We start from the raw sequence: 27,923 nt of genomic DNA on the forward strand, positions 1-27,923 counted from the left end.
GACAATGTTTTAAACGTTGCACAGCAGATGACAATGCTGACGTCACTTATCATTGCTAGCAAATGGTTGGTTCATGTGAAATCATGATAAACCGTTTGTAGATTGACGACTACAAGTTTTTCGGTTGTGACTGGCTGATGAGTCCTAATAAGAACGAAACCGGTCTCAGTCTACCAAAACTTGTGGTCTGATGATCGAATTGGCGTGATCAACCCTATTGTTAAACTAATAATAATAATAATATGGTAAATTTTTTTTATCAATTTCAGCTATAAGACTACTATATTGTAATACTCGTTTTAGTTTTTGCAATCAGAACTCAATTTCTTGTTATTGACTACATTGCATAAATCTAGTTAGACTATCGTATTATTATTTGTAATCAGTTTATTTCTTATTTACATTATATATGTATTGGAAAAGAGGTTTTGTTAAGCAGTTTTTTGTTAAGTAATGTTTTAATGATGTTCAATATAATTGTAAAAATTAGCTTAATATAAAACAGTGATAGCTAATTTTTGTTTTAATGATATCTAATCTAAATAAGTTAATTTACAGAACTATGCTTTACAAATAGTAAATTTACTTTATATCATTAGATAATAATTTAATGCTATTTTTAAATCGGTTTGTGCTAATTTTGTTAATATTATTACTGTTTTTATTTATTATTTTTGCTTATAAAAAGCTACAATTTTACAGTACTTATATTTATATTTTTGTTTGTAAAAGTTAAAGTCAGTTATGGTAGAATTTACTTCCTTAAAATCATTATAAAAATATAAAATAGTTTATTCATCTATTTAAATGTAAAGTTGTTTTTACTGTTCAGGTAAAATTACACTTTTAGCACAAAATACTGATAACACTAAACGTTACAATATTTCACCGTTTTACATCTTTACTTTTTTTTATAGAGGTTGTAATCTATCATTCAAGTAACTACATGTTTGCTATTAGTATTGTTGGTCTCTTTTTATCAGTTAATTTAAAGTTATATGAATTTATTAGTTCTTATGTAACCAAACAAGTTTTTAAGTACAATTTTAAACAAAAAATTCAGTTAATGTTCGTTTAGTTTGCTTTTTTTTCATTTCGTTTAATTGATTATTTTATTACTAAAGATTTATATAATTAAATGATAAAAAAGTATGTGTAATAGCTCGTAAGAAACTTTATAAGCATGTAGTTTACGACTCGATAATCGAGAAGTTCCTTTGTACCCCAGGTCTTTAGACCAAACTTTTTGAGCGCTTTTTTTATCTTTTAATAAACAATAATAATGATAACTTAATAATACATATTTTTTAAGATTAGTTTTTATGTCTAAAATTATTCAACATTTTTTAAATATTATCTATATAGTCGTTTATTTCTATTACATACTTTTATATTTAATAACTTATTTATTTATTTTTTAGAAAAACTTATATATCTTTTATTAACTAAAAAAATAATTCTATGAAAACTTGAATATCTCAAATCTAAAAAGCAAAATTCGATTAATGATGAGTCTTTTTTCTATATGTTAAATGATTGTTTATCAATCCAGTTTACATTAAGGTGCTCGGAGCTTTAAGTTTAAAAATTTTTTTTGTCAGTTAGTGCATTTAAATTTTTCATGATTGATCGTTTTACATCAAAGCGTAAACAAGTATAAGTTTGTGGTTAAAAGATGTGCTTTTATGTTAGTACATAAATTTATATATATTATATTGAAACATCTTTCACTTTTGTTTTAAACAATGTACTTTTTGTGTTATTTTTATTTTTGATTTATTTCGTTACGTGTCTTTCTGTTTAAGTGGCTTAGGTTTTGATGCCTAGTTTCATCATATGTACAATAAGCTTGCAATAATAACTAAAAATATGCGTACCTAAGTGGCAGGTTTACTGTATCTAAATATGTACTGCTTTAATGACATTTTTTAGTAAGTCAATTGCATGTTTTTGGTTTTTTTAACTTATTTTTTTACTTAATGTTTATTTTACTCAATAGTTTTATTTTATTACTTATGTTGTTATCGGTAAACTTAAACTTTAGGATGTATAATGATTATAACTTTATAGTTTTTTTTCAACTTTTCAAGTTAATTAAAGTCAAAATAATATAATATAACAATATCTTAAGAAACAAATTCTATACTGATAAGCTACTATTGTGTGATAAAATACTTTTGTAAGGACAACCGATAACTTTAACCTGTTCAACTTAAATATTAAAACGTATTAAAATATTTTTCAAGTATACTTTTGTTACTGAGAAGTTCAAACGAGTAGCAACATACCAAAAGTTAAATTAAAGTATGATAATCGATATTAAGCATGATTTTCTTTCATTCTCCTCTAAAGTAAGCTTGATGGTTTTAGTAATTCTTTATTAGTAATGAGAATATTGCTTACTGCCGTTGGCTGTTTTGTTTTGTAAGTGAGGTTATGAGAAAGTTGATATATGCATGCATACAATACATATATAGCCAATACACGGAAATACTTTTTTAGTATAGTTGCAATAGAGTTAGTCGAAACATGTCTGGCTAAATATTAGCCTATTTCGCATAAACACGAGAACTAAATAAGTTTTACTAATGTTTTGTTAATTACAGAAAGGAAGTTGTTCAGTGATTGCTTTCTAGTCAATAAAACTAGAGGTTTTTCAAAAAATTAAAATGTAAGTTTTTTTTAGCAAGTTACTCAATTGTACACCTGTTTTACAAATATACCAGCTACCTACAAACTTGTAAGCTACTAAATAGTTTATTAATACTTTTGAAAATTTGTTTAATTTAGTAGACAATATTCTTATTGCTTTGTTCGATAACTTTCGTTCGAACATACAGATATCTTTTTTTTAAACTAACTTTTAGCTTTAGTTAATCTTTTATCAAAAGTATTAGCAGTTTGATACTTTTTAGTGTACTGTTTTTTTCGCGAAGTTTTAGCGTCAAATGAAAGTTGAGAAAGTAACTATCTTTGTTATCTGATAACTAATACTTTACCAAAACCAAACAACTTTTTATAAATGTGAACACTTCTACTATGAAAAATAGAATGATAACCCCATAGTGTATATGACAGAAATTTACAAACATAGATTGTAATTAATTAATACTGTATTAAGTATAAAATTACATAACGATCTAAAACAAAAAAGTTCGTTGAAAAAGATTATAAAACGACTCAACTAAGCTGTATCAATTAAAATTTCTAAGTACAGTAAACTACCGCGTAATTTCGCGCATTGAACTCTAAGTCTAAATTAGAAGATGTTGTAAAGTACTGTGGCTTCGAACTTTCGAAAAGGGAAGTTATGCGAGGGTGAAGTTACGCGTAAGATAATTTAAAAAAATTTTAAATTGGTTGAAAGTGCAAGTTTAATGCAAGCATAGTTTTTAAAAAATAAGATTATTTTCCAAAAGTAAATTATAACACATTATAAGCAAAATTATACTTTGCATTCGTAAGCTTTATATAAATATTTATTTTTTTAGGTGTAATTATTTTTAAATACAATATCAAAATCAAGTTTTAAATTTTTTAGCATCAATTTACGACGAGTTAAAACTTTTTTAAAGTTAATTTTTTATAAGAAATTTTAAATAAAGTAACCCTAAACTGTAAGTTGATGATAAGTCTTAGCTTTTGAGTGTGAGACTAAATGAACGAAAACTTAACAATTCTTTATATTATAGTCAGAAAATATTTAACAAAAGTTAGATGAGTAGTATTATGAATACCGTGGTGGTCGTATCCATTTAACTGATTTCTACAAACTAAACAAAAAGGTTTATCGATAAATATTTTCAGCTGTATAATTATAACATGAACACAGAAAAGTTAAGCCCCCCTGGATACAACCAAGTCATGGCTGCCGATCAAGCTGCCTGCAACCCTCAAAACTTCCACCGAGGACCTGCGGCTCCCAACCACTCAGCCCCTCTTCCAGCAAACTACCCACCCAGTCACAATCCCAACTTCAGCTTACCGGGGGGTCCGACCGTGGTCACCCAGCAACCGGTCAACGTCGTCGTTGCCCAGCTGACGCCCCAGCAAACGAGAGCCCCCTGCTTGGTCCACTGCCGCAGGTGCAACAAGATGGTGACCACCCGCGTTGCCATGGAGAACTCCTGCCTCACCCACTGTTGTTGCTGCCTGATCTTCCTGCTGGGAGGAGGAGCCTGCTGCCTGTGCCTTCTTCCCTACTGCACGAATTTTTCGAAGGACGCCGAGCACTCGTGTCCCGTCTGCAGGGGTCATCTGGGCACTTGCAAAGCGGATTGAAGTTCAGTGGGAAAAATTTGTTTTGCAAAAATTCAAATTTGATTTTACTTTAACACGTGTTCTTTTTTTTAGCTTTTGTTTGATTAAGCAACTTGTATTGGTTGTTGTTTAAAGATTTTATACTTTATAAAACAGTTTTTATTGCAAGTTTTCTATTTAATTTTACACTAGTTTAGCGCTAGTAAAAAAATATAATATTTTGCTAACTTTTCTAAAACTAACTGCATATTTAGATTTTTTACACAATTTTTGCATCAAATAAAATGTTTTTTACCTTATTTTTGTTTATTTAGTTATTATAAAGTCTATTGTTGGAAAAATAATTACAGGTCTTACTTTGTTAGAGGAAATATTATGCACTTTTTTTTCCAAAGTTTGTTTGGTAAACTAAGTTTCGCTCAGAGAGCTCGTCAGTGCTTATAAAAAGTTTTTTAATACAGTTTCTTCATCAAGTTATGTTTAAATACTTTTCTTAAACTGTTATATAATTATAATTAGCTTATAATTATAATTCAAATCTGTACTATTATTCTATCAGCTATTAAAATTTACATAATATTTTAAGGACCCAATAATAAAATATAGTTTTATATGCATTAATTATCTACTAAAATATTCATGCACTGTTAAACCAGTTTTAATAAGAATGCATATATTTTTGTCTCATCACTAGCTTTTAAAACCCTAAGCTAACATATATTCAAAATAAAATATTTATAAACAATAATATAACTAAAAATGTTGAAAGTTTTGTATGAATTGGATTATATTGCGTAAAACGCATTAATGATTATGAAATAAAGTTTCGCATTTGTAAAGCTTTTGATACTTTTGCTATCTGAAAGATATATCTGAAAGATATAACCTTACCATAACCATCCGCATAAAGTTAGCGATTTATCGTGCCTGTGTGTGTGGAGTACTCTTCCAATGTAAGGCAGTAAAACATGGACTTTGTGAAGTGTGCAGGAGAAAGTAGCTAACACTAACTTTTGTACAGTTGTTATTGTATTCTCAGAAATAAGCGGCAACAAAGAATGATTAACAAAGAAATACTGAGACACACCGGTCTCGGTCGCCCAAGGCTAAGATAAAAAGACGTTTTGAGCGTGATCTAACAGCTTAAACTTGACAACTGGTAAATGAAAAAAAAATAACTGATGACCGCGACTTTTGGTGCTCTGTCGTCAGCAAAAAGCTGAGTAAAACGGAGGAGGAACTTTTTAAGTGACCCATTACACAAAAAAGGTAGTTAATTCAATTAAAATCATTTATTGTTTAAGTTAATAGTATTTAAATTAATGTTTTGTTAATTTTAAATTCTAGTCATAGTTACAATGTGTGGTTTTTTTTTAACTTTTTGAGCACGTTGCGTATGGCCCATTTTATCTGATGCTGGCCATCATTTAATTATCAATTTGTTATTATTAGTTTAAAGTTTATAAAAGTAAACATTTTTCAAAGAATCAAACAGTCGTTAATTCAAAAAAATTCTGCGTTATTTTAGTAAACAAATGATTTTTACTATTTAAATTATCAAACTCCAAGGTTTTAGTTGACTCGGAGTTTGTTTTAATTAAAACTTGTAAGTTAGATGCAACTTTTAAAGTTTAGGTTTATTCATCAGAGTTTTATAAGGTTTCTCAAATCCAAAGACATTCGGTTTTTTTAAACGTTTTTATAACGCTGTAACAAACTTTTCTTTGTTATTTTTGATTTAAATTTTTACAACACTGATTTGATGCTAAAAAGTATTTATGTTTGCTTTTATTTGTGTTATCAGTTGTTAGAAGTTGAGTTACTGTATGTTACATATTACTTTTGGTTTAATAAAACACTTGATCACAGATTGTCAGAATTTGGTATATAATTTTGGTAGTAATAACTACTAGTAATTTGTGATAAAAGTTGTTATGAGTGATTCTGATAGTTTTAGAGTTAAACGCTCAAAATGTATTGCTAAAAAAGAAGCAAAGCTATTACCCCTGAAGGTAACAACCCTAACCAGGCTGGGTTTGTTACAACGCTTATATCACAATATCTATGAAACTTATAGATTTTCGTACTTATTGAACTTATTTTAAGTTATATCGATTTGATAAGACTAAGATATAGTAAGTAAAAACAATATTCTCATTGTTAACATTTATATAATGCTTTTTAGCAGATTTTATTACTTTTAATTAAAAATGTCTTGAAACAAAAAATACTTTGTAAAACTGCTCTTATAAAATCATTTTTACATTTAATGTTAACATTTTTTTGTTGTTCATTGTTTTAGATAAATTTCATCTTGTTTATTTTTAATTTGACATTTAAAACTTTTATATATCTTAAAACAAATCGACGTTCAATTTTTAATTATTATAAAATCTTGGTTATAACAGCATTCTTAAATAATCCCAAAAAATTAGGCTGTTTCAGCCGATGCATTTATCAGCAAACTGTATAAGCGTATAGAATTTATTTTAAAATGTTTTTTTGATCAAATTTAGTAGAAAAAAGTCTGTTTTATAACAAAGATCTATATTTAACCTCTACCAAATATATGTAAGTTGTAATAACAGAAAAAATGTTAAGGTATTAGTTTAAGTTTAAAATAAATTAGTTTTTTGACTTTACTTGAATAATTTGTACTATTCATCGTAGTTAAATACTAATTAATTTAATTAATAGGTTGTAATTTTATAAATCAGACAGTACAGTTTAAGCCACGTATCTACTATAAAAACTCTATTTCAAAAATATAAGTTACTTTTATAAATCACTTCGAATAAAAAAAATAATAAAAATTTAAGTTTAAGTGAAAAATACTTTAAAATATCAACTAATGTGAATTATAAATTATTTAATAAATTCTAGAATAATTTAATATTTTCTTTAAAATTATCTTATATTTACAACATAAACATAAGATTAATATACAATACAGTTCTAAAAATAGGTTTAATTTTAACTTCAAGAACGATTTTAAGACCATTCTCTATATCCTTACAGTATCACAAGTCTATCTTTTTTAGTGCATTTGCATCAGTATTTACACGTCTCATTCTGATTGTTTTATTTTTTGACGTTCAACACTCAGTATTAAAAAAATTAGTATTCAAAATCAATGGAATAGCATACGAAAGGTGCATATTGTTACAATCATATTGTATAGCTAATAGGAGTTGTATAAGTTATAAATAATTCAGTTTATTTTTAGTTTATATACTTTTTACTTATGTATCAGATAAAATACTTTTTTAGTGTTTATTATTTTTAAGTTTTTACACTTTAGATTTTAGCTATTTACCAGTTTTCATCGGTTTTTTTTTTCTTGTACAAATATAAAGATTAGTAATACATAAGCATTAAAACCAGACAAATTTTTACTGGGTAAATAGTTTAGAAATAGTTATAACAGTTATTGTAATAAAAACAGGTTTTCAAAAGTTTAAAAGTAGGTCATTTATTTCTAAAACTATTTGAGCAAAAAAAAAAACTACAGAGTAGTTTATGTTCAATAAACTACAAATGTTATCTTAACACAGCTTTTAGCTTAACTTATACCTAACTGTCTAAAGATGGGAAAATATTTTAAGAAGCTAAATATTAGGGTAAAGCGTAGATTGACTTATTTTGATGACTGAAACATCTAACAAAGTTACATAGATTATTAGTTGTATGTATATCTAAGTTAAAAATGTATAAAAAATATTCATAATTTTTGTCATCATGCTAACTCTGAGCGTTTGTGCTTAGGGCCCGCTGCAGGAAACTTTTTATTCATATTACTTAAATTGGTCAAAAAAAATAACCAATCATTTTATGCTAATTTATATTTTATCAGTGACTTTTACCTATTAATACTGGAGACCATTTTAGACTACTTTATAGACAGTTCAAGTTGAGTAATGTGTCTGTTCTAAAAAATAAACAACAACAAAGTAGTATGAGCTCTTTATTTCAAAAATATAAATTATTTTTAAAACTTCTATAATTTACTTTGAAAAACTGCTAACTTAATGATAGTTAAAGTTTTAGTGCAGTAAAGCAGGGGCGTGTCTAGACATTTTCAAAGGGGGTTCACAATTTTTTTTGTTCTTAATATGCTGCTTAAGTACGCATTTATTAGGTATGCACTGCCAGTTAAGTACGCATTGTGCGTACTACGCATTATTTAGGTGAAAAACTCTGTGTTTAAAATGCCTTTTTCTGCTTAGAAATACATAAAAAGCATACAAATAGTAATTAAAAATTATTATTTTTTTATCTATTATAATGTGTTAAATTTAGATAAATTAACAATCTAAAAATACCAGTAAAAAAGAATGTAAAATCTTGATAATAAATCATTAATTTCATTTTTTAATAAAATATAAACCTAAGTTCTGTGCTGTTATTATGTTTTAAATTTCTGTCAAACGTTTTTTATTTCTTCATCTGTTACAGACATAACTAACTTACTCTATAAAAATTAACCTTTTTATCAGAAAACAATTCTATAAAATAATTAAACCTAGAATAAATTTTTATAAAGAGAATTTTAGATTTGATTTAAATGTTAGTATAGATGGAGTTCCTACAATTTTTTTCTTTAAATTTTAAATTCTTTACATTATCTAGGTATAATAAAAATATTTTTTTCAAGTAATTTAATCTATAAAATTTAAAAGTTTACTAAAAAAAATGTTTAGACTTATACAATTAAATTATAATAAATTTAAAATATAATTAAAAGTTTATCTGATGGTGCAGGGATTCTAATGATGATTTTCAAATGTCTCTGAGTTGAAAACTTCAAAAAATCAAGAATCAACTTTGTGGCCAACAGATATACAATAATAAAATAATTTAAATGTAAATTATAAAAATACGATTTAATGATAAAAGAATAAATTGCTAGCTGGTGTAGTGGTCTAAAGATGATTTCGAAAACTCTCTGAGTTGAACTTTTCAAGGTTTAAAAGCTTCACACAACAATATTATATACAATCAACTAAGTAATTTAAAACCTTAGTGATTATATTGGACATTTTTTAAATAAAATTGCACTTACTAGTTGAAAAAAAACTTAATTTAAAGTTATTTACACTAATTAACAATTTATAACGGGAACTAGTAGCATCTTATTAAAAAGTTTCCCAGAAAAAAATTCTACTTTTAAAATTTTACCTATTATCACTTCACAATAAAAATTTTATTCGAAATCTGTTTCAGATGGGCAAAAACGAGCATTTTTTGTTACAGAAACTTATAATCTTTCAGTGTTATAAATTCAACATTCATTATTCAAAGTTTATCAAATAACCAAAGCAAAGTCAATAAACAACGTTTTAGTGATATTCTAAGATTTTATTTTTTATTTTTTTCTTCTTTTTTTCAGGGGGTTCACAGGAAACCAGTCAAAACACGCCCCTGCAGTAAAGTACAAAACAGTTAAATAACCATCAAATACTTGAATCTATTTCAAAAGAATTAAAACAATCAAGTATGTTTATATACAATATATACCATTTGCAGCTTATTATTAACATTTTACTCATTTAATTTTATATTTTATTTCACAAATTTTTTCAAAACTATAAACTTTCATTGTCAAGTGTTATAGAAATTAAAAAAAAAATTATTTACTAAACAGTTTGAAAAAAAAAATTAAATTATGACATTTCAATAAAATAAATACAAGTTTTAGAGATTTAGCAAGTAAAACCAAAGTAAAAAATATGTTATTTAAAAAATTGTTAATAGTTTTGCTTTTCCATTTAATGTGTTCTGCGTATCTAACTTAGGTCGCCCTTCCTCAATCTATATTGTTCCCAGGCTGTAAAGTTCGCTTTGTTTACATAATTTAAAATTTTCAAAGTTTTGACTGTGTGTGCAATTAAAAATATGTTCAAATATTACGCTGTTTTTATCTGTTCCGCAGTGGTCTGTAAATCGTCGGAATATTTGCCTTGATGTTTCTCCAATGTAGGAGATGCTCTGATATGCAGAGCAGGTGTATTTATAAATAACATTTTCGTAAAATGCTTCCGAGCATTTACGTTTGTTGCTGAAGTAGTCAGAAACTTTTTTGCTGGTGTAGGCCGGTTTAATAACAATGTTGTGTTTTTGAAATATAAATGCTATAGGTAAACTATTATTATATCATTATAGTATTATTGAACAACTACCCACGTATACTGTTGTGAAATAAGAGCAGCTATCGATTTCTGTTTTCTTTAATTTTTTTGTGTTAATACTTTCATTTTTTTTAAATTTTGATTTGTCGATTTTATGAACTCCAAGGAATTTATTGATTTTAGACTCTATAAGAATTTTTGGACACTAACTCTTAAGCAATAAGTTTTTAATTTTTGTAAGTTCTTCTTTAAAAGGGGTAAAATTTGAGCAATAGTTATAATGAGTAATCTGTTAATATTAAGTTGCAAATGGTATATAAATACGTTTAAAAACCTTCATATTATAGTAGTTAAGTACAATTTAAATAATCAAAGTTTAAAATATCAAAAACACGTTTATTATTTAAACACCCCATTGTGTTCGAATACTATGAAAGTACTGTATAACACTTTAGCAGTAAATATAGGGGCTTTTCCAGGCTATTTTAACTAAATACGGCATTTTTTTTCTTTGTTAATAGAGTATTTTCTACAATAGAACTTAATGAAAGTCATTTTTAAATAATGCAAGGATGAAAAGCTAAAAAGAAAAACGATAAAATCCTAGGTAACTATAAATTACTGGAAAATAAATTTTAGATAAAAATTGAAAAACAATTAAATGAATATAAGGAATGCGAAAGTCACTATGAAAAATTTGTCAAAAAGAGATGGTCAGTTTTTGTAAACTAGATAATTCAAAACCTAAGATGAGATAATTTAAAGAAAAATAATTTCAGAAGATGTGCAGGACTCTGTTGTATATAAAATCAGTTTTCATTGCTTCAGAAAAATAAAACTTTGCTTCACATAAACCTATTTTCTACAAGTAAAAAAAAGGGGTAACTTCAAAAACTTACAACTAAAAACTATGTTTATTTTCTGTATCTTTTTTCATGCTTCTTTAGATTTAAGTTATTCAAGTTTTGTTTGGTTTATGGGTAAGCTAAGTTAGAGATAAGGGTATAGATAAAAAAAATATATACATGCTATGAATCTTGTTTTGATATGTGCAAACAGTTTGTAGATTTTTGAAGCTGCAGCAAATTAGTTGTGGTAAAATAAAAGTCCCTAAATCATTCCAATAAATCTAAGCTCATGTGATTTAAAGCTTGTAATGCTACACCATTGAGTATAATAAATAACTGAAGGAAGAATAGTTGGTTTCTGGCAATTAAGATCATTGTACCTGGTGTGGAGGATAACCTTTCAGAATTAAAGTCCACAAGCTACACATTAACAATTTTTTTGATTGGTTTTAGCTTTCTAGATATATATGTAATTGACAATAAGGTCTTAAAGTTTACAGTATTTGGCTGTGTAGCCTGATTGTGAAATATCCTAATGATGAAAAAACAATAAAAAATTGTAGGTTTTAATATCATAACCTACGCCCCATACATATACAAAAAACTGTTGTAATAACAAAAAATGGTAAGCCTTTAAACCCATAGTACAAAAATGTTATGGTAAAAATCTACTGAACATCTTTTAAAATTAAAATTCTTAAAGTTTCTTTTAACTTACTTATTTTTTAAATATATTTCTAAAGACAACAATCTATCAAATCAATTTAAATTCATTTGCAAATAAAAAGCTAAAAATTATATATTTTAGTATTAATGTTACAACTGAAGAAGCAATAAGTTAGTATGATAAATTCTAGTATATATATTTTTTTATGGTAAAAAAAACATCAGTCTCAAACTCCACCCCTTGCAAAGATAAGCGTTTTCTGGGTAAAAGTGAGTGTGTTACATCATATGTAATTTTACCTGCCCCATTAATATTTAACTTTAACTATATAAAAACATAATAAACAAAAACTATCTTTTAAACAAATAAAAAAAACCCTTGGTAACACGCCATTTGGAGAACACTCACAAGGCTAAAATCTCAACACTAAAAACCACAAAGTGTTGGAAAATCATGAAGCTCAAATCCCCAAGTAAGTGTTCACCGGCGCTACAACAAAAAAATCACACAAACAATCCAATCATGTGATCACCGCCACCATAGTGAACTCACAATCAGTTGTTGAGCAAATGCATAAAAATAATATAATAATGAATACTCTAGCAATAAATAACTATCTTAAAGCTTGGTAACTAATAATTTACTGAAATGTTACTCAGAAAAAATTTAATATTAAGCTAAATTACAAAAAAAAAACTATTAAGAAAAATGTAGCTTCTGAAACTTGTATTGGTATAATTTATTTTAGTCTTATAAAAGTAAGAAGAAAAAAAAACTTTTATGTATGCAACATTAATTAATATATACAGCTAACAAATAAAACATAAAAAAAATATAATAAAAACTGGATAGAAGCAAATAAACAAACACGTACAACCATACAATATATTTCCCCACAACAGACCAAAACCAGCCAATCATGATCAGAGTAAACACAAACAAAATTGACCATACATATATTAAGAGAAACAGATTAAAATAACAACAAAAATCAATTAAGCAAAATCTGCATGCAACACAAATTACTCAACCACAGCACCCTAAACCTACTCAGTATATTGGCTCAACAAGAATTTTTTGTAACTATATTTAAACTGATCCTTTATTAAGTTTTTAAAAATTTCTGGAACACTAGACCACAACTTAGGGCATAAATACTTGAAGAAGTTTAGACCAAGCCGTGTTCTAGGTCTTTCAATAACAAAATAATTATTTTTTGAATGTCTTGTATTGTGTGTATGAACCATACTTACTGGAGTAAAACAACTGTGGTCAACCTCAAATCCTCTCAAAGTATTCAGCATCAACTTACAAACTTGCAAATTAAACACCTCATTAAATTTCAGAATACCAGTTTTCAAAAACATCAAATTTGTTGGAGTCAGTGCAGGCACACGACAAACATATCTTACAATTCTTTTTTGCATACAAACAATTGATTTTAAATGACAACTAGCAGCACTACCCCAAACAGATATACAATATAGGATATGAGGATAAAACAAACTGTAGTACACCATTTTCAAAGTACTCATATCCAAATAATATCTTAATTTTGACATGATAAAACAACTTATTGAAAGCTTAGACTTAAGGTACTTTAAATGTGCCTTCCAATTTAAATTATTGTCTAATACCACACCTAAGTATTTAATATTTTCACTCTGCTCAATCACAAAACCATTTACCTTAACACTGAATTCATTCTTTTTTGCAGTCCTATTAAACAGCAAAAACTTAGTCTTTGAATAATTAAAAAATCTATTTTTACACAGCCATTTATCAATTTTCTTTAACTCCATATTTACAACAACATTAACATGGTTGATATCACAATGTTAATAACTCAGACAAGCATCATCTGCAAACAATCTCAATTTGATATTTGTAGCTGAAAATATGTCATTTATATATATACAAGAAACAACAATGGACCAAAACAAGAACCCTGAGGTATCCCAACATTCAAAATTTCACGCTCAGAAACAACATTATTTACAACAGTAGACTGACTTCTATCTTTTAAATAACTTATAATAAAATTTAACATTTAACATTTTATATTATAACATTTAAGTTTTGATACTAAAATTTTATAATTAACAGTATTAAAAGCTTTAGCAAGATCCAAGAAAACAGAACAATTTACCTTTTTTTTTTCACCAGCCTCAATTAGTTCCTCAACAATCTGATTCACTGCTAATTCAGTCGTACTATTTTTTCTAAACCCATATTGTTTGCAGTGCAGTAAATCATTTGACAGAAAGTAACCACTCAGTCTCTCACACACTAATGACTCAAAAATTTTAGAAAAAGGAGACAAAAGAGAAATAGGTCTATAATTATTTACATCTTTTTTTAACCATTCTATAGTTAGGCACTTCCTCAGCATGTTTAAGAGAATTAGGAAACACACCATACTCAACACAACTATTATACAACATAGAAAGGTAGGGAGAAATTATTTTTGCACTAAGCTTCACAAAACCAATACTAGGGACATCAGAACACACACTCTTGTTAGGGTTCATTGTTTTTATAATTTTCAATTTTGCTTGCTGATATATTCTTAAAAACAAAACCATTTTTTACAGAACCTATTGAAGACTCATCAAAATCACAAGCAACATGTGTTCTTTTTTTTATTAAATCATCAGCAATTGACAAAAAGTTTTTATTCATAGCATTACCAATTTTTTTGGTTCAACAACAACATTACCATGCACATCAGGCACACCATTGATATTTGAATGAGAGATAGGTTTAATAGCAACAATATTGTTAATTATTTTCCACAACTTTTTACTGTTTGTTTTGTTTTTGTTTACAACCTGTTTAAAATTAAGTAAATAAAAAATAATAATATAAAAAAAATAATATAATAAAAAAAGTAAATAAATTTACGTGTTTTATTTTTAAAGAAACAAAAATCTTTTAAGGATCAGTTTATAGACTTAATTAAAGGTTTGACTGAATAAGATATGTATCAATAAATGAACAAAGTTATAAAAATAAGTTTTTATTTGTACTTTAAGTTTGATATTGTGGTAAATAAATAGAAATACAACTCCTTAAAATGAGACAAAAGTTTAACACATTGTAATTATTATAAGTAATTACTATACTTCACTAGACTTGTTTTACTCTAATATTTATTTAATTGACACAAAAGTCAACAGACTAAATTGTCTGCTACCTAATTTGTATATGAATTTTTACATTGTAACTAAAAATTTTTTGTGTGCTTTTTTTATGGGCATAGGAGGGTGGGTTAATCACTTTTATCACAATTTGATTTTATTCAATAGAGTTTAAACTAAGCTGCAAGTTGCTTTGTACAGATTAAAAAATTCAAAATATTTTTGAGTTATAGCAGGTCAAAACTGTCTTGTTGTTTAACATAGAGAAACACATGTCAGTTTTTATGAAATCAGTATTTTGCAAATACAATATTTTTTTAGTTTTTTCGGAAAGAAGTACTCATGATTAAAAAATAGCTGAACAAAATAGTTTCTTGTATCTTGTTTAAATTTAGACTAAAATAAGTTAGTATTAATTAGTTTTATACCAACATCTTCCCAAGCTAGTGAACATAGGTAGCTGTAACCTACACGTTCTTCATGGGCATTCCAAATAGGAGTTTTCATTATATGCTATAACCTATATAATAAAGACATAAAAACTTTATTCTACAATAAATGTAAACTTAATAACTTTGATGATAAATATAGTAATTTTGATATAAATTGATATTAGAGTTAAGTTTAAGAAGATTATGAACAGTAGGTTAATGTTGTTGTTCTCTAACACTGTCAATTAAACAACATTTTTAGATAGTTTTCCTATAAGTTTGCTGTACTTTATGAATTTCCCTATAAAATTTTTTTGAAATTTTAGTGGGAACCTTGTGTATATAATAAAACAAATCTTATTTCTATAAATTGAAATACATAAATCAATTTAAAAATAAGTTTTATTTTGTCTGATTTTTTCAAAATTTGAAGTAGCTGTAAATTAAAATTATTGTTTTGCAAATAAAATATTTACATATTACATGATAAAGCAAAAATTTAAAGTTGATTGTGAGCAGCCTAAGAGAATGGTAACCTTGTTGTTATTTTTGTTAGAACAAAACAAAATTAATTTTAAATTATCTGTATTTTCTTATAATACAAGTGTATGGAAGGGTTTTTTACAACTGACTAACTAGAAGTAACAGTTATAACGTAAATTTGTTATGCTTACAAATTTACAACAGCTTTATTTACAAATTTAGTTAATTAAAAACACATTAGTTTTGGTTATCTGATTCTTAAAAAATATTAAAAAATAGTAATACTTTCCTGCATTGATTTAAAGCTGATAATGACAATTTTTGTAGACCAAAGAATTTTAAAATTTCATAAAATGGATTTAAAGGATGACAAGCCTCCGCCATACGAATCACTAAACACCCCACTTGTAAATCCACATAACGGTAAACGTTTTCATAACAAAACTCAAATCATAAAAGTACACTTTGTTATTTTTTATTCACAGGATATCCAATCCAAGCTGTTCCGCCTCAAGCAAGCCCTCTTTCTGGTTATGGTACAATGGACAGCAACTACCAACAAGCTCAAAGTTATCAAAACCACCATGGCAACCAGTATAGTCCATACAACCAACCGCAAGGCTACCAGCCGCTTGTCAACCATTTCGAGCAGCCAACGGTGGTCAGCCACATTCAACACCCACAAACTATAGTAGTTGTAGGAGGGTGCCCTGCTTGCAGGCAAGTAAATATTGACTTATTAAATAATGTTTTCTAGTGAAAGTTAAATTTATTGTAAGTCTTAACTAGAACACTTTTTTATAGCTTGCATCAAAATAAGTTATATTGAAATTATATTTTTGCCTTAAATTTTCCTCAAGATTCTACCATGACCTTTTTTAAATAAATTTTAATTGAATTTCTCAGTTTTAAAAATAGTTTTATATGTTGATTTAAACCAAAATTTGAAAACCTAAAGTTATATATATTTTTAAAATAATTATTACAAAGCAATAAAAAACATAGTACAGTACTTATTCAATTATCCGGACACGTTGGGCAATATATTCTGTAAACATGTCCGGATAAGTACAAATAATAAACTTTTTCATATACATAACTGCTGCGTATAATGCAATGCATAACAAAACAAATCTTTAGTAATTGTGAATAATATATAATAAAATGATAAATAGTAAAAGCTAAATTTTAAGTTAATTAATTTATTTTTTCTAAGGTAGAAAAACATCAGACTTACTAACCCTCTGCAACGATATAAGTTTTTTAGGGTCAAGCAAGTAAAATTTGTCATTTATAATTCCACCTGCCCTAACTATTAATTTAAAAAAAGATTACTTTTTGTGTAAGAGAAAATATAAATTAAGTTTATTATTAAAAACAAAAAATTATGTAAACCTATCTTTCTGAATAAAGAAAAAAAAAATTAAACAAAGAAAAAATCCAGTTTCATCACAATTAAAAATTTGATGTTTGTAATAGCCTTCCGTTATGCTAGTAAATTCATTTATGAATATTTCAGCAGATGAGGTATCTAAACTTAATTTTTCACCGTATATTTTGAGATTTCTTTAACCAAACCTTTTGAAAAACCTATACTGAAACCCAGTGCTTGCTAAAAATGACATATAATGTTCACCGTAAATTAAACGATGTAATTCAGGGGCCTTTTCTAAGAGTATTGGTCTAGTTATTGGACTACCTTTATCACGTTCTTGACGAAACTAGATATAAAGGGTGCTGTCCCACTTTTCAAACAAACCTCCCTCAACTTTTTTGTTTGTTTTTGTGGCTTTAATGAATCCCAGCTCCTCCTTTTCTGCTTTGAACTTTCTAAACTTTTCTTCATTTTTTAAACTGTTGTACAAAGTCGACCTGCCTGTACTGAACTACTCCATTATAAATGACTTGGGCACATCCTTTTTTACCATTTTACAAACTTCTAGTTTGTTTTCAATGGTTAGAGAAACTCGTTTTCTTTTTTCAGAACTCTTATCCATTTCTAAAACCTGGTATGTTAAGTGTGTAAAACTTAAATAAGTTAAAAAAATATATATAGTCATGCAACTCATCTTAAACAAAAAGTGTTTGATTTATCAACTTTTGTAATATTTTTTGAATTACAAATCAAACATAAAATAACTGCTATACATTCATTTTATAAAAAAAACTCAGAATTTAGTTACCTATAAAAAAAACTTTCAAATTTAAATAAAAAACTAAAATTTATGATTTAAATAACATTGTTTTAAAAATTTCTAAACTGACTTCCTTTACATGCAAACGTTTTTGATAACTAAACTAGTTTTTAACAAAGATAGAATGTAATCTTTAATAGTATTATTACCTCAAAATAATGAACAAAATTGTAGAATTTATAAAGTTACTAATATTTTCTTACAGCATGAAAGCTTAAATATGTGCATCATACAAAAATATTAGTGTTTAATATTGAAAATTTTTTGAATTTTTTTCTGACCGAAACTGTCCGGATAAATGAATAAGCACTGTATATAGTACTTATCTATTTGTAACAATTAAATCTTTTTTTTACAAGTATAATCAAAGTCCTTTGTTGTTTCATTTTCTAATCAATAAATGCTTGCGTTTTTATTTGTATACTTTTCTAAATTGCCATAAATGAAGTCTTTTAGATCTAGCTGTTGTAAATGCTATAGTTATTTACACATAGATCACTATTTTTTTACCTTGACTAGGTAAGTTTTTTTCCTGAAGTGCTTTAATAAGCTCAGTTCTACATGACCTGTTTAAGTTTTATTTTACCAAAAACTAGCTTGGGTATAAATAAGTTCTTTTTTTCAGTTTATATATGATATTTTTAAACTAAATTTTAAATAGAGTAATAAAAAATACTAAAATTTTTAATCCTAATTTTTATCAATCTTATTATATAAGTTCTGACTTCTAAGTTTTTTACAAATAACACGGTTTAAATATTTTATAGTGTATACTCAATGTGTTATGGGTAACATTGTTTGCATTTATATAATGTAGTCTTAGTTAACAGTAACATTTATATGGCTAAAATATGTTTTTATTTGCTTAATTTAAATACTTATCTTTATGTAAAAAATTTAATTTAATTATGATTTAAATATATCTCCCTTGGGATATATTATTCTAGAGTTATGTTTTCTTATTTTTGTTATCTTATTGCTTTGCTTTTTTATTAGCATTAATTTGTAGAGACTCATAACTAATAGCAACTATTAACACTGCTCTACTGGGAGTTTATATTTTGATGATCTAATAACTAAACTTTGTTAAAAATTAACTTCTATCTGCTAATGTTTTGGCTTTAATTTTTTGAATTCTTTTAACAAGTTAGGATATCTTATTTCATATTACAAATATGTTAGTAGTTTTACTTCACAACACACGTAATTTATTTTTGTAACTAAAAGAGCTACTTTTACTATTTATTCAGGAAAATAGTTTGATCATATGCTTGTTTCATCGAACTTGATTTCATCTATTTTATATAGTTTATTAATTTCTTCACCTGAACTAGTTTTAGTTGACTGACAATTTATTTCAATAATGATAATTTTTCAATAACAAATTAACAATACTAAAGTTTAAAAAAACAAAATTGTACCAAAAGTTTTTTAAGTTGAAATTAAAAGTAGTTCACTTTTTTAAAGACAACTTTTAAAAATTTATAAAATAAAGTACAAACAATCCGTCGAAGTTGAATATCTAAAGTTTATTGTAAAAGTACATTGATATTTTTAGATAATAATTCATATAATGTGTCTTAAATTGTATTAACAATACCCTTAAAGCCTTTAAAATAAAAGATGGATACGTTTGTGGTGAAAATTTTTTATTTATTTACAAAATACGTGGTTATAAACCATGCAAATAACCTTAGCTTATTGCATAATTGTTTTGACATCATAAACTACTAAAAAATATTTTGAGGAATTTACATTAAGTCTATTTAACTAAACTGTATGTTTCAACATATAATATATACAAGTTATAATGATAGCTTTAGTTTAATTTCAAATATTTTCTAAATGGAATTAGCTTATAGATAAAAATTAAACCAAAATAACTTATATATGAGACCTTTAATTATCAATCAGATATTTTTGTTTTAAAAAGGAAAAAATATTGATGTGTAGTAGCTTTTTAGTTTTGTAGAAATTTTCTTAAAAAGACCTACCAAAAAATTTATATATATTATTAATTTTTTCATAAAAGCAAAAATATATTAAATTTTTTTTTAATTGTTTTTGAGAAGATACCTAACATTTCATGAGAATTACATAGATTATCTTCCACTAAGCTTTTATATGTTACAGACCAATTTATAGAAACAAAAGCTTTATTGTAAAAGTAAAAAATAAAACCATTTAAAAATAAAGAAAAGCTTTTATAATATTAAAAATTAAACAATTTATAAGCTAGACTTGTAGATTTGAAGATAACTTTTAAACTTAAAAGTAAAAGATTTATCATTAGTAAAGACATTGTTTGTTTTTAATCACCATATAAACCCTGTTATCTGTTCTTAACTGTATTTTATGTACATTTAGTAGAAGTTAATTAATTTTTGTTAAGAGTAGATACCAACTGAAAGTATTGTATGAAGTTTTTAAAAAAATTTGTAATAAAAAAAAACACAATAGCCTTAAATTATTTTGGAACTGAATATCTTGTGATTTGTGTTCAACTATCGATTTGTGCGTGTATCATGTATATTATTTTACTGGTAAAACGGGTATTTTAAGACAAGACAGCTTTTTTTAAGTTTTTTATGTACAAACTTATTTGTACCAAAAATTTCAATTTTTTTTGTCTTGAAAAATAACCTTTCATTGGTTTTTATATTGACCTAATTTTTTAGAGAATAAAAATTAATATAAGAAAACTACAAGAAATACTATTATATTTTTGTAGTTAAGAAATTATCGTCTCTATTACTTTTTTGTTTCTAAAAATAACTTTTACAGTTAAATGATGCATGTTTGTGTATATAACAAAGTTAAAACAATTATTTTCAATATCAGAGTTGGAGTGCTCGAAGACGATTTCACGTGCTTTGGTGTTTTTTGCGCCATATTTTTCTTCCCGCTGGGTCTTATTTTCTGCTTGGCCTTCAGACAAAGGCACTGCCCCAACTGTGGTGCAGTTTTCAGTTAGTTTTATATTTTTTTATTTACACACAACATGTACTTATTTTTAAAAACTGAAAGATAATTTCTAATTTTACTCTTGAACTCTAGATAAATATTTGATAAACTTTATAAATCAACAAAACTTGTTTTCATTTAAACTACATCTTATCATTCGCATTTAGAAAAACTTTCTTCCATGACAGTTCATCTGAGATTCATATTTTTTTCATGTTTTATATTTTGAAATTAGCTCAAAAAGTATGTGTATTTAAAAAACATAAAATGTCTTTTGGTAAAAAACACTTATTGCAATTTATACAAATGATTAGTTATTAACGTAAATACAAACTCCCCATTGATTGAAAAATATAGTTGAAAAACTTTTTTAAATATTGAAAACTACTGTTTAATAAAGATTTACTCGAATTGTTTTTATTTATTGAAATGATATAAAAAAACAACTTTTTATCTAATTTCCAATTTAACTAACTAATAATATAGTTTTAGTGCATTATTTTAACGTTCTATATAAATGTCTTTTCTAATAGAACTTTAAAAAGTAAACTATTAAATTATTTAGTAACACTTTATTTTCGAAAAAATACAACAATTTGCTTTTTTTCTTCCTTACAAATTTTATCTTTTATGTTTTTTATTGTTTTTTATTTTATTTTTGTATTTTAGCTTTAACGTGTTATAGTTTTTTTTTCTGACAATTAAAAATAAACTAAATAAGTTTATATTTAGTAATGAAGTATAATAAAATTAATTCTACTAAAATAACTAAGTTATACTGATAATTAAAATTAAAAACCTTTTAAGTATTAAGTATGTACTAATACTTTTTTTTATTTCTAACACGAAGAGTCTTTAAAAAAACTAAAGTTTTAATCTTTGCTACAATAAAAGAAGAAAAAAAAATTCCCTTTAATTTAGTTTGTTATTATTGGACTGCTAATAGTAAAAGTTCGTCGTTCAATGAAGTTGTTTTACAAAACTAGAGTATATAAACTTTCAACTAAATATTGTAATAATAAAACTTACTTGACTAGGCTCTTTAATATACTAAAGCTGTTCAATATATATAAAAATACATGTTTTCTAGCTTGTAATTATGCTAAAACTATTTTAGATGGCTACTAAATAAACTACTTGCTTTTTTCAATTTATTCAGTATATTAGGAATACAAAAAGTAGAACCGCTCTATCTAAATTTGTAAAAAAAGACTATTTATTATTTATTTTATTTATATAAAAAAAACTAATTATGTAAATACTTAAAAATTACTATACTTTAGAATTCATATTCATTATAAAATAGTTGAAATAAGTACCACCATTAGAAAAAAAAATTTGTACAATAAATTTTTATTCATTTATTTTTGTACGATATAAAATAATTTGTCATTTGAGTACTAAAGAAAAAAAAACTGTACTTAAACAATTTTTCTTCAAACGTATACAAAACTAATTTGATTAACTGTAGAAACTGGTGTGCAATTAAAGCCGTTACTACTATTTATTAATGCAAATACATGTTAATATTTAAACTATTAAAATAACTCCTACAAATCTCATTTAAAAGTATGTTATGTAACAACTTATCTTGCAGAATATCTATTTTTGCACAGTTAGAAAGTGTTTGTTTTACTTAAACTGCTCGAAAACACACAAACAATTATCAACGTTAGTTAAATTAAACAAAAAAAAAAAGACTAAGTTTTGATAAAAGCAGTGTGCAAAAAACTGTTTTACTATTCACAATAATTTCGTATAAGTGAAAGGTATCTAAAAATAGTTGTTTTAGTGTTTATTTGTTGTTTTAATTATTTAAAATATATTACATGCTGATATGGAAAGTTGTAATATTAAAAACAAAACTGTGTTTTAATAATAATATTTGTGTCTAATGATAAAGTATGCACAGATTTTTGTTTCAAGTAGTAAACTGTGCAAAAAATTTAAGCTTTTATGATTTTATTAATAAAATCACATTTTGGAAAAATAATAAACTTATAAAATTTTTTTTGGGTAACAGTTACGAAGTCTGTAAATTTATAGTCCAATTATTTTTGACTAAATTTATTTATTTTTTACTAAGAATAAAAGTTTTACAGAAACTTTACTCATAAAATATGTGCTTTCAAAAATAAAAACTTTAATAAAAAGAATAATTATATTTTTAAACCAAATTTTTAAGTTTACTCTTAAATATTTAAATGTACAATACATATACTTAATTTTTATTCTTAGTCCTCTATGTTGAAAGAGTTAGACCTGATAATAATGATTTTTGAAAAGCTAGAGTATATATTATTCAATATAGACCCAATATTAGATATTCTTATCTTTCGAACAAAACCCGAGTCTCAGTCTACCGAAAGCTTGTGGTCTGATGATCAAATTGGTATGATTAAGCTTTGTTAACTTAAGCTTGTCTCATGGCATACGGAAGCTCAGGCTTAAGATCTCGTAGACTTTCGCCGACGCTTTCTTTGATAGTATTTAAGTTAAGACTCAAAAATTATGCTGTAAGTAAATTTTTCCACGGCTATATTTCACTAAAATGAAAAACTATCTTTTATACCTCTACGTATGAGCTATTTTAATGTTTTTCCAAATTTTGATTTCCTAATTACTGTAGTTTTTTAGTCAACATTGTTTTTAATATACAAGCAGAAACGCAATCAAGTTTTCTAACTTCCACAATCGCAAAAGCAGTCTGAAAGTGTTTACTTAATGGAAAATTTTTGTTTAATGATTATCAACATTTCGAATATAAATGTGTCTTAGTTTTATACTAACTAGTGTGTTTATAACTATATGTCTGTTTTAAACTATGCTTGTCTTTCACAGACTTTATTTGAAAGTTGAAGAAGAAAAAAAGTTTGATTGTATATCATTGTAGTCGTTTTGTACTAACAAATCATTTTCTAAGCTTGTATTTAGATTTTCAAAGTTTTTATATATATTTTTAAAGTCTGAAACTAGATTTTTAAAGTTTATTCTATTTTTCATTAAGCTTGCTATACTTCTCCATAGTTTGAAAATAGTAACCTGTTTTGTGTTTAGGATTAAAAAATAGATGAAAAAACAAACTACGATTTTTTGTTGCCAACAAACTTTATTTCGTAAGATTTATTTTTTGCTTTGCACGGAGACCCTGGGACACGGGTCTATGTCGAGGACCTGCACAGATTGGACGCTTTTGTAAGGATCGGGTCTCATTGTGGGTCGGTTCTCGGGAAACGCGTGGTACGTTACATCCGGCACTGCGTTTACGAAATGTTTAGAAAAAAGTCACAGCTTTGAAATATTTAAAAAGTTGCATTTTAGAAAAACAAAAACTTTATTATGTAAATTTGCATAAGAAACTTAAATTAATTTTTAATAAGCAAGGTCAGTAGTTTTAAACGAATGTGTACAATTTGTATAAAGTTAAAAAAAATTCTTAGCAGCTAAAATTGAAATAATTAAATCGGCTTGTTTATCAGACATTTTGTTTTTTATCATTTTCGTGACTAAAACAGTTTGCAAAACATATGTATATCAAAATTTTCATATACTAGTTACAAAAAATTATTACAAACATTTTTTTAAGTCAAAACTAAACATAACAACAAAGATTTCTACAACCATAACTTAGTAGTTTTATCTTAAAATAGTTTTCATAGAAATTGTGAGCAGATTTTTTTGTACGGTTTTTAGTTAAATATGTACTATAAAACTCGTTTTTAAAAAATCATTCATAATTGCTGTTTTAAAATTATAACTAACGAATCCCAAAGTTGTTTTCTGCCACTCTTCCGTTTACATAACCATGATCCAGGTACTTGTTCAAGCGGCACACTCTCGAGTACTTACTGTTCACATTTCTCGGCCAACTGTACGCATCTCTCGATGTCGTTGATGTGTAATAGTCGGGCGGCAGCCTTTTTATTTTATATACTTATAAATACAGTGTAAATATTATTCCAACAGTTTAAATATTTTAATTTCAAAAAATATTTTCTTTTTTTTTAGTAAAACCATTAAAAAGTATTAAAACCTGTACACATTTCAATCCAAGGCAATAAAGCGAATTTTTAGTAACGCAAAATAAAGTGCTTTATTTAAGACAAAATTGTATTAATTTGTTATTATACCTTTTTATGTTTACTATAAAACTATAGTAAAACTTATTTTTTTATATTTAACGGTTTTTTTTTATCGTTTGTAATTTTCTATTTTAATTTTAAAGCTTATACTATAAGGCATTTTAAAAAGCCCTGCATACTGATTGAAAATTAGAAAAAGTTTTTGCAACCTAAACTACAAAAATTAAAATATTACTAAAAAACTTTTTTTTTATGTTTTGTGTGTGTTGATATACAATTAACATGCTAAGAAGTTTTAACTATGTTAAAACAGTTTTTTTTTAACAGAGGCATAATAAATTAAATTCAATGCACTGTAGTGTGCACAGGAAACCCAGTGAACACCACTGCTCTAAAGTAGTGGTTACGTAAGTGTGCACATTATTTTGCATATCCCCCTTTACTAGTTTACCATTGAGTTTCTCCATCCTTTACTAGTTTTTGCTTCCTCTTACCTATTCCACGCGATCACAGTACGAAGGGGATTTTTAAAGATGTTGCTATTCAGGATTGGGGTTCAGCATCAACGGTAACTATCGCCCGGTGTACGCAATCCCTAATTACAAGAAAAATCAACTAAAATTCGAGCCTTGGAAAACAACACGGATCTCTTTTTAGACGAATACCCACACTTAAGAGACATCTGCATTCTAATGTCTTCGGAGTTCAAGCTTATGCGTGTCGATACCCATCCGGACTTGCTGAGGCATTTGTTAGATTACAAAGTGGATCGTAAAAAAATTCCCGCGTCGTTTGCCAAAGCTCCAATAAACGCCTCAGATGTCATAAAAATTGAAAGGGAGTGTGCGAGTGATAACTGGAAAGCGGTTAGTTTGTCCTGTGACAACTTGAGAAATAATGTGGAAGAAAAGAAGAACATTTTAAATAAATTAAACTCTGACAGAAGAACTTCGCCTCAATGTGAGATGGAAAAAAAAAACTGTTATCTTCTCAGAGCGGGACACGTTCAAAATCCACCCGCGATCAAATCCAACCGATCAAAATCCACCCAGTAAATTTAAGAACCGCTTGCCGATCGAAAGTAAGGGTTAGGAGTAACAGTGATAGTGAAAAATAGATGAAAAAAACATATATAAAATGCAAAAAATATATAAAATAGATTGATTTAAAAGGAAACAAGTCAGGTGGGTTTTAAACAGGGGTGGATTTTGATAGTATACCCTTCGAGCACATCAAGAGGGATTTTCCTCAACTTAGTTGTATTTATGAGGCACTTTGTACCGGCTTTCTTGAAATGCGTCAGCTCGACAGTCTTAACAAAAACCGACAGTCAATTAGGTTTGTCATTGAATTATCTCCGACAAACGACCATGAAGTTATCAAATTAGCATCAGGTTTGAAGGAGCCGAAATAAAACTGACGAGTCTAATATTTTTTGAGTGCTTTATCTGTAGGAACAATGGTTGTGCTTTTAAATTAGTCATTATGTGTATATATTGCCAATACTTATTTCATTTATAAGTTATGACGAAAAAAATGTCTTTGTAACTACTTTGTTTAGTGAGTAAAAATTAAAGCATGCCTTTTATATTACTTTGAAAATTTTTTAGTATATATTAAAATTATATATACTTTAGAGCTCTAAACTGATTCTAAACTTAGTTTGAATGTGAAAACATTTTTTGTAACTTGTTTATTGCTTTATACGTTTTTTTACAGCAGGGTTTTCCAAGCTTTTTTTAAATGGCCCTTTAAAGAAATTAAAAATCTATGGCCCCCTTCAACAAGATTACTCAAAAACTTTTATTTTTGCTCTTCATCAACAACTCCAGAATATCTAGTGTAATTTTTAAACTATAACCTCATGGCTCCCTGTGGCTCCTTTGCTTCTCATGCTCCCCCCCCCCCCTTTTGGCCCCTTTGCTGCTCGTGGCCTTACGAGTATCTGTCATGGTCCCCAAGGCGGCCACTTGGCCCACCTTGGGAAACCCTGGTTTACTGTATTAAAACTATTACAATAAGTATATTTTTCAAATAGTAGTTGAGTTTGTATGTACAGTAACCTCTCGCATCTTTACGCACTCATGACGTTACGCACTCTCGTTTAGTTACGCATTTTAGAATTCTAAAAAATTATAAAAATAAAATTTTAATTTGCTTTAATATTGCACAAATTAGGTTTATTGTATATTTTTAACCTAAAATATTATTTTAAATGCTAACTCACCTCTCTATATTTTTAGACTTTGTAAAATTATGTTCCTTGAGTAACTTATAAACATTTAGTTATACCTCAGTATATCAGAAATGTTGTTAACAACAAGAGATAAAATTAAAATTCTTAAAAAAATATGACTTCGTTAAATAATGAAAGTATAATGAATTAATAAGAGTTTAAAACACAAATAAATAGAACAGCATTTTTTCCTATATATGAACAAACACCTAAAAAAAAATCTAATGAAACTTCCTAGCAAAATGTAGCAGTGATACTTAATAAATATAGAGCTTACAATTAACACAAATCTCAGTTGTTTATAATTATTATAGTTTTTAAAATTAGTAAAATCTTTCTACAAGTATTATTATTTTATATAAATTTAAGTCCTTTTTTTAGTATATGTATAGTTTTATCTTTTATTTTCATATTTATAAATAAAGTAAACAAATTTTTAAAAGTGGAAAAGTCTCCAGTCTGTTTATAACTAGAAGCAATATCTAAAAA

General features: G+C 26.3%; 2 protein-coding genes across 2 annotated transcripts; both read left to right on the forward strand.

Annotated features, from left to right (window-relative positions):
* Positions 1-3,816: 3,816 nt before the first annotated feature.
* LOC145840893 (lipopolysaccharide-induced tumor necrosis factor-alpha factor homolog) lies at positions 3,817-4,491 on the forward strand. The gene has a single exon (XM_082948241.1). The coding sequence runs from the start codon at positions 3,823-3,825 to the stop codon at positions 4,279-4,281; it is 459 nt and encodes a 152-aa protein (XP_082804367.1). The 5' UTR covers positions 3,817-3,822; the 3' UTR covers positions 4,282-4,491.
* An 11,797-nt stretch (positions 4,492-16,288) lies between these two features.
* Positions 16,289-21,448, forward strand: LOC145840715 (uncharacterized). Its single transcript, XM_082948041.1, has 3 exons — positions 16,289-16,380; positions 16,443-16,677; positions 20,994-21,448. Exons 1-3 carry the CDS (start codon positions 16,311-16,313, stop codon positions 21,124-21,126), a joined length of 438 nt encoding a protein of 145 aa, XP_082804167.1. The 5' UTR covers positions 16,289-16,310; the 3' UTR covers positions 21,127-21,448.
* The last annotated feature ends 6,475 nt before the right edge of the window (positions 21,449-27,923 follow it).

Source organism: Thalia democratica, chromosome 7 (genome assembly GCF_965202585.1).
Source record: "Thalia democratica chromosome 7, ktThaDemo2.hap1.1, whole genome shotgun sequence".
In the NCBI taxonomy this organism is placed as follows: domain Eukaryota; kingdom Metazoa; phylum Chordata; class Thaliacea; order Salpida; family Salpidae; genus Thalia; species Thalia democratica.